This window comes from Echiichthys vipera, assembly GCF_963691815.1.
Source record: "Echiichthys vipera genome assembly, chromosome: 1".
Taxonomy (NCBI): Eukaryota; Metazoa; Chordata; class Actinopteri; order Perciformes; family Trachinidae; genus Echiichthys; species Echiichthys vipera.
In genome coordinates, this window is record NC_139826.1 from 945,858 (window position 1) to 954,765 (window position 8,908).

Below are 8,908 nucleotides of genomic sequence, written 5' to 3' on the forward strand. Positions count from 1 at the left end.
CTTCCCAGACCGACAGGCGCACTGGTTTCAGCGTCGGAGCGACATTGGTCTGCATAGACGCAGTGCATCCATGCCTCTATATTTATACCTGCAGACACATTACATCACAGCTCCACACTTAGAAGAAATCTACAAACTACATGTTCACAATCAGGCGTATCAAACAGAGCTGGAGGCTTCATTGAAATCAAATAATAGCTGTCTTATCTGAGAGCAAAGTCCGTTTATGGAAAATGCATGAATAAATGCGTTATTATGATTAGAAAAAACTTCTTTGTGTGAGGCTTTCATTATCAGCAGCAGAATATCATAATTTATGTATGGGAGGATGTAAAATAGGAAACAGACCGGGGTGTCGAGGCAGGAGACATTTCTATAAATGAACAATAACAGGAAAAAACACAGGTCCAATTCAACCAAATGAAAAAAAGCGCTAACTTAAGACTGGTAGAGGGGAAATCATGTCCCGGGCTCTCATAGAAAACAATGGTAAGACTAAATAGAGCGTTTGCAGTATGACAAGTAGGATGTCATTGTTGGCCAAACTCTACACAGCTCTGACTTTACAGTTGAACCACTTTGTGAACTGTCACGGGTGAATGGACAATAATAAAAATAAATAAGCCTTGCATGATGTGAAAATATACAGTATAATGATATGCCTCCAGAGGAAAGTGTCTGTCAGTTGTATTTCATAACAACACCCTGAAATTTGTAGAGTTTGTGTATTCTGATTTGATTTGATGTCTCCTCTCCTCTCTTCAGGGATGCTGTTGATGGTACCCGCAACATTTTACCAGTTTGGTGAAATATATTTGTTTTAAAGACAGCAAAGCTTGTTCACTTCCTTGAAATAATTGCTTTTGTTTCAGTGATGTGTTGTTTAAATTATAATAACCATCTGGTGTCATGGCAGCATATCTTTGATGTGTCATCCTTGACAGTCTTTCAGATGCATTGGTGTGTGACTTCTGATGTCCATTGGAATAAAGTAAACTAAATGGCTTACTGTCCCTTTATTTCACCATTTCATCACTCCTATTATCCCTGCTAAGTATATGTTGAGCACTACCATTTACCCTGTCTGTTGAGTGTCCTATTATTTATCTCTGTGTTGGAGCACTGAAGGTCTACCCTCTCTGTCAGCCCAGAGACACAGTCCTTTGATCTCTGGGGTGGCTCCGTTCTGATCCTTATTGATCACACATGAAACATTTTCTCACGTTCACATATGGCTGATCCTCAATGTATAACAACATTGTTTCATTGTGTGCTGCAAGATTGCTCCGTTAATGCAGCCTGATCTGGGAGACTTTCCTGTGGTGTTGAGATGCCTGGTTGATGGCTACCAAGCCCCCAAAATGGCTGGCTACAGTACAAGACAACTAACAGGACCCAGTCTGGTGGACCAAAAGTAATGCCAGCAGTCTCTCAGTGCTCTGGCTGATAAGGACCAGCATAAAGGCCATGATATAAAACCAATAGACCTCCAGGCTAAGTTGTGGATTGCTGGACCTCCAGGAATTCATAGGCTGCTAGGCCTCAAATGATGGACTTGAGCTCTAGATAACTACCGGATCACGTCACAGGCAGGAGACAGGATGGCTGACACACCATCCAACCTTTAGTGAAACCGATGGATCGTGGGTATTCTGAAAATCCATTAGGCCTCCAGGACAGCTGATGAGCTGTTTAACCACCAGGGCCATTGATCCATCCTGGATCTCGGGAGCAGAAGAACACTGAATCTTCTGGGACTGGTTGACCACAGGATCTCTAGGAGGAATCTGAGCCGACTGGTTCAGAGAGCCGAAGACAAGTGTAAGCCGAGGAGCCCAGCAGGTCCTGTGCTGTCGCTGTCCATGGTTCTGTAATGTCCGATTATCACATGAAAACAAAATTAGGCTGAGATATTTCTCTCCAGTCACACTGGGATTTGTATGTTATGTATGGCTTTATTTTTTGTTTATGCTGTACTGCAGTCATTGTGGTTTTAGGTTGCATGTATGCAATGAATTATGCTGAGGGAAAGAGGTTTTAGATTTCACTGGGTGACAGCTGCAATTCAGATCTTAAAATGTCTCAACATTCAACACAAGCATTCATTCACTGACTTGTTTATTCAACACTTGTAAAGCTGTGCACTGCATCTCTTTACATAGTGATCACAGGACAATGACTATGCTGTTTGAATTTTCTTTTAATCAAAAAGAATTTTCACCGATTATAACTGTAAAACCGTGCTTGTAATGAACGTTTGTCTTTTTGTTTGCCCCAAGTATTTCTTCTACCAAAAGTCAGCATAAAATTTGGAGGGTCTCCAGAAATACATAATATTTCAAGACTGAAAATATGGTGTACAGAAAGTCAGTTAAACTGTTGTGCGCATGAGAACATAAATTAGTCATTATTGGGGCAGATTTCAATCCATTATTTCTATTAATTTTTTTCCTCTGCAGCATACTGCTGTGATAATAAATCCAGCCTATTTCTGAAAACAATTAAAAGTCTCTAAACACCTACTGTTTCAACTGCTAAACATGAATTTGTTCAGACATCGACCTCGATTTATGTGATATGTTTGTAAAGTGTGAAAAGGTGTCCTACCTGTCAGTGAATGTTTATTTCCAGTGTCATGTTCTGTGTATCCAAACAGAGGAGCAGCGATATTTCCTCTGATATTGTTGGCACAGTACAGCTGGATGCTGGCCAGCTAGACAGCTGTTACTGAACTGCTGCCAGACTGCATTCACTAATATGTATGTGTATGTGACTTGCACCAATGAATTTGTCTTTAGAGGGTCTTCTGTAGAAGAGTTTGTTATCAGGCGTGTTATAGTCTTAACTGTGTGTCAGTGCTTTATTAGAGGTTTGTACCCCGGAACCTTTGTGTCTGGTTTTTGCACCCTGTGGGAGTGTTATTGTGGTTGCTCCCCACTGGTACACATGACATGGCTGGCTGTAAGTTCAGTAAAGTACACAGAACTCTATTGAAAGTGTGCGTTCATTATTGCCCTTGGGTTACCAAAAGGAGTATGTGTAATTTTTAAAGCAAAACATTAAAGTGGCACTTAGTTTTTAAATAATTACATTACTGGGCTGAATACGGCAACATGGTTTTCAACTGTGCTAAATTATGGATAAAGGTTTTGGTTTTAAGTGATGTTCTTCAGCTGAACTTTTGAAAACGTGTCATTCTGTTGGTGAACAGATGAACATGCTGATGTGTGTTGAAACCCCTTTGGGTCATGAATAATAATATTTTATGTCCTTTGTTTTTTTGTCACTTCTAAAAAGTCTGAAATGATTGATATGTCCTGCGTTTAGTGGCTGGGGGCTGCCTGCAGAGGGCAGCTCAGCCAAACTGAGGTTGGTCAGTCACATGAGGCAACGGGCCACCGGGGTCTGGAGGGAGACTACTAGCTTCCCTAGGGGTCACTATTCAACAATGAACAGTCCTGTACTGCAATCACCGCTATGAGCTCAGGGACCATATCCATGTGAACCCTAATAATATCTAGGCCTCAGCGCTGTCATATCTTTGTAAGAAGACTACTTGGCTGGCAAAGAGTCAGATAAAAAGTCCCATTCTGACACATTTTCAACATTTAGCAGTGAGTGAGAGCTAACATGATTCTCTCTGGGAACCATGAGTCCATTTTTATACTCGTAAAATGATGATGATAGCATAAAAAAACACAATTTTGTCATTTGTGTAAAAGGTGTGGGATAGCAGTCTTTTTACATTAATGCTTTAAAAATGAGTTGTTCTTTAGATCAGTTTTCAATCAATCAATCTTTTTTAATTTTTGGTAAATAAACATTTATACATGGATGTATAAGTTGGTAATCCTTAATAAGTTGTTAATATAGTTTTGGTCCAGATCCTCTGCAGCCAGGAGGTATGTATTTTTCACAGTCTGAAAACCCAAGTTTTGTTGTTATTAACGTTTTTTTAGCTGATCTATAAAGCATTAGTAAATTATTTATTTCTTTTTTATATTAGTTACCATTAGTTATAAAAGAGCTTCTGCGATAGCATTTTACATGAACACAAATTTTCTATTTCCCAGCTCACTGAAGCTGTAGGGGAAAAGATCCTCTTTGTTCCCTCTCTGAATGATGGGCTTAAAATGATTTAGGTGATATGTCATTCACATCTAAATGCTCTCGAAGGAATCCTTATCCCTGCACTCCATTAGCCCAGCAGATACTGCGGATGAAAGTTTAGGTACAATTTAGTGAGACAGATCCTTCAGCAGGATGTCATGGATAGAAAGACCATGTAGGAAGAGATTCAGGAAAATAAAAGGTTAAATGAAACAGACAGGCAGGGAGAGGGGCCACAAAAGGCCCTAACCTCTCTGAAGTCCTGCATTCCTGTTGAGTAATATTAGAGTTTGGCATTCATAACAAACCATAGCAAGGTGTTATACTTTGTATGACACAGTTTCTGCTTTCAGGAGGGCCTGCCTTGTTAATCGACTTTGCGGCTTTCTGGTCGGTGTTTAAAAAACGTCTCAGGCGGCATCGCTTCCCAGGACCCCCTTGGGAGGGGCTATTATCCAGGCCAGGAAGCCTCCCCAGCCCTCAGGTATAGAATGACAAGGCTTTATATGCAGCTACCTATAGATGGGAGCGAGGCAACGCAAAACCTGAACGTCCAAAAGAGTCTGAATGCTGCGTGTGACAAATTTTGCATTGATGGTTGTCTTTGTAGTTTCTGCGCAGCCATGTTGCAGCGCAACAGGTGCAGCACTTTAACAAATGAGCGACAGCAGGAAGAGAGGTATAATGTCAAATGTAGAGAGAGACAGACAGACAGAAAGGGGGGTAAAACTCTAAATGCACAAACCCCCCTAAGTTGTAATAAATCGAGCTAACCTAACAGCCACACCTGTCTACAATAGCTAGACACAGGAAAAATATGGCACAGCAGGCAGCTCTCTAATGGCAATATCTATATCTATATAGCAATATAATGTATATTTCATTTTAAACAAAAACAGATTTCTGACTTTCGAAACTGTTTCTTGAATGCTGGTGTTTAAAATGTTTTCAGTATTTTCACATGGACGCTCATAAATGAGATCAAATATTAGAAACTCATTGTAAAGGACACATCATGACACAAACACGCACGCACACAGGCAGGCACCCACACAGGCACGCACACACACACACACACACACACACACACACGCGCACACACACACACACACACACACACACACACACACACACACACACACACACACACACTGTCGAAACATTTAAGTCCTATGAAAACAAAGTTTAGCTGTGAAAATGTGTCTGAACAAATCAAAGAAAAGGTGGAACAAATCAGCCAGTTGGGTCAGTACCACTGTGTTTTATGTCGAAACCAGGTGGTGAGTAAAAACTATGAACTGAACAGCAACATTGGAAAAATGCTGAACTATTATCATCAATAACTTACAACACAGGCACCAAATAAATATTCATATCATTAGCAAAAATATACAATGTACATTGTTCAGTTTACAGACAGTAGACTATCACATCGTAATAAAAAAATACAGCTGACCCCGTCTCAGACTGACTTTCCCTTCGCCTCTTAATGTGAATCTGACAAAAAGTGCTTTGATGATTAAAGTCTTCTCTTCAATATCCGTCATATTTGTAAGCACTTCAAAATTAGCAAAATAGTGTTTACTTTACTGTTTCTCATTTTAGCTTTTGACACATGCAAAGCTTAAAAGTCCCTGTACATGCATAGTGCGTACTGTATTAACAAAAGTAGAATTACTTGTAAAAGGCTGTTGTTCCCTTTAAAGCTGATGAGATTATAAAGCTGTGTGTGTCTGTGTGTGTGTGTGTGTGTATTATTTTATGATTACTCTGTCAGGATTGTCAGTTACTCAGTGAAGCGCGTCCGTAAAGGCTATGACAGTGTGTGTGTTTGTGTGTGTGTGTGTGTGTGTGTGTGTGTGTGTGTGTGTGTGTGTGTGTGTGTGTGTGTGTGTTTGTGTGTCAAAGTCTTGATATATGTGCATAACACTCTCTTTCCTTCTTCCATGTAGTTTTTTCTCTGTGCATCAACAAGAAAAACTTCTGCTAATCCCAAACTGTTTTTCCACATCCTCCACTGTAATCAACTACAGTACGTGCCCAGATCAGGGGTCCCTGTGTGGATGGGTCAGAGGGCCACAGGGTCACCCTCCCCCTCTTAAAGTCTGCTCAGTCATCTGGCTGTCGGCCCTGGCCTTTCCTAGCACGATGTCGTCGTCTGCGGTGGTCACCTCGGGTTTTGTGGTGATGCGTGTGGTGGTGTGAGCTTTGACTGTCCCTCAGCTGCCTCACCATCTCATGGTCCTTGTTGCCCAGCACTCGAGGCAGGAAAAGTGAGGCTTTGTCCGTGCTTCGGGTTTTAAAGCCTCGTCGTGGCCGCCCTTTGCCATTAATGGAAACGTACCACTGGCGCTTGACGCTGGCCCGCCGCTTGCTTCTGCTGACACCCCCTGGTGGCAGCGGCTGCTCAGTGGAGTGGTGGCGGGATGCGTAGGTGTTGTACCCCAACTCATGGATCCGCTCCACAAACTCACACTCTTTGTTGAACACTTCCTGGGGAGATGAGAAAGAAAGAAACAGTGAGCCACATTTGTCATGCAGCTTGCCGTCTGTTTTTGATTCACAGAACAACCTCTCAGAGACAGTGTTTCCATTCTCCAATCAAATCCTCTACCACTGCCATCAGAAGCCAGTTCAATCAAATAATCCTAGTTTTGCTATATAGACATGTAATGTTGCAGCAGGTAAACATTACAGCATGAGAGCAAATAATTCTGCTGTGTCATATCTGAGGCCTTTAACCTGCTGTCTCAGTGTGTGTTGAAGAGAAGTGGACACATTATATGATGAGATGACATCTGTACCCACCGAGGCATACAGCCGGCCTTTATCATTCATGGACAGATATCTGCCAGAGAAGAGTCCTTTTATGGCCACAACACCCACATCCACTGCTGTGATCTCCATGATGCCTGCAATACAGAGAAATAAGAGCTCTATGGCATAACATTGAATCCTGATTCAAAATCATCAAGCGCATTCTATTTCACTCTGTAGACGCATTGATCACCCCACCAGTACACCTTGGAAGATGGAGATCAATTATATAACATTAAACATTAAGTTCACGCTAAAACAAACTAACTTTTGTCACATTTACAATAAAGGAATTAATTTCCGGTTGTGGTTGTCACCTCGTCTTGCCCCATTCACTCTGTATACTGGCTTTTTAAAATCATTGCTTGATTAGTCAATGGCCTATTCACCGCTGTCGAAAGGCTCTAATGACCGCTGAGTAGATAAACACGCCTTTGTCCCGTCTGGATGTTAATACTTTGGCTGATACTTCTAATGGAGATTGACCTGCTGCCAGCAGCTTTACAATGATGACATGATTTCACACACACACACACACACACACACACACACACACACACACACACACACACACACACACACACACACACACACACACACACACTGTCGTAGCTTTTACGGGCGCGCTTCACAGAGTAACTGAAAATCCTCATTAATCATAAAAATTAATAAATTACTTAAATAAATTAATAACGCCACTAACAAAATGTTTGAATACTGCACATTTGAATACATTTAATTAATGTTTAATTAATATATTGCTCTAACTTAATGCGTTTCATTACATTTCCACAAATGCTAAATGTTTAGAAACCCCTTTCATGAAACAACAACAAATGTGGGGCGACCACATTTGTCATTAAATGTGGTCCAAGGAACTGATATAAAATAGACCGAATTCTGTCACATTAACATATTTGATTTGTCTGTTGTAGTTTTGCCAGTGCACTTCTCTGTGCGTAAAACCGAGTGAATACTCACTGAACGGGTTGTTTTCCTCCAGTGATCCATCTATTTTCCCGTTTGGATGTATTTGTAAATGATATTTAGTTGCGCAGTAGAGTTTCCTGCGTCTCGGCGCCCCTCCAAGGTGCTCATACACCCCTCCGCGGCCCCCGGCGTCCCTCCGCTGCCGGGGGTCGCAAGCCTGGCCCGGGGCGCAGCGGGCCTGGGGACTAACGGGATCCAACAGGCACAGCAACACCAGCAGATGTATCACCAGCATTGTCGCATGGCCGTGGAGCGACGATTGTGGCAAAAAATGGAGAACTCCTGCCCATTAAAGTGTCGGGGCCCCAACGCTCGAGAGCTCCAGCCTTGCGCACCTCCGCACCAGAGAGACACCACTGACAGCACAGCCGTCCGCGAGGTGGTATCCGCTCCGCGACTCTGCTGCTACTGCCGAAAATCCCTCCTGCGGGTCTGACTGAGAGCCTCTGCTCAGACTGAGCGCAGATATAAAAGAAGCTTGTGGCGACAATAGGCTGAACTCCGACCAATTGATACAAAGGAAAGGGGGAGGCAAAAGGTATCAGCCCTGTGTGAAGTGAGAGACTGCTGCGTGGATAAAGTTACACAGTGACTGAGTGTGGAACAGCTCTCTTCTCTGAACTCCTCTTCCTAAATATCCTGAAAGAGCAATTAGACATTCCAAATTATACAGGCGGACTGAGCCTTACTGCAACAGGTGAGGAGTAAAAATGTTGCTGGATGTCCTGAAAAATCAATAAGACACTTTAACATAAAAACAACTTCAAATAGCCTTCAATTTTTTTCATCTGAATTCAATTATCTGTTAATTCAGACAGGCTACACAACCCAAGGCCTTTCCTGTCCATTATATCACTGGAGAATTTCATTTGAACACTCAGACACAACTTTATCTTCCAAATCTGTTCCATTTTAAGCAGTATTCTTAAGTAACAACTTTGACTTTTGGATGCTCCACATCTACCTGAAACATAGATACAGTCGTCCCAAT

General features: G+C 42.0%; 1 protein-coding gene across 1 annotated transcript; it reads right to left on the bottom strand.

The window, feature by feature from the left end:
- Positions 1–6,219: 6,219 nt before the first annotated feature.
- fgf3 (fibroblast growth factor 3) lies at positions 6,220–8,152 on the bottom strand (the record flags this gene model as incomplete). The annotated part of the gene is made up of 3 exons (XM_083918761.1): positions 6,220–6,603; positions 6,919–7,022; positions 7,909–8,152. The coding sequence occupies 3 exons, from the start codon at positions 8,150–8,152 to the stop codon at positions 6,220–6,222; spliced, it is 732 nt and encodes a 243-aa protein (XP_083774887.1).
- Between the last annotated feature and the right edge of the window lie 756 nt (positions 8,153–8,908).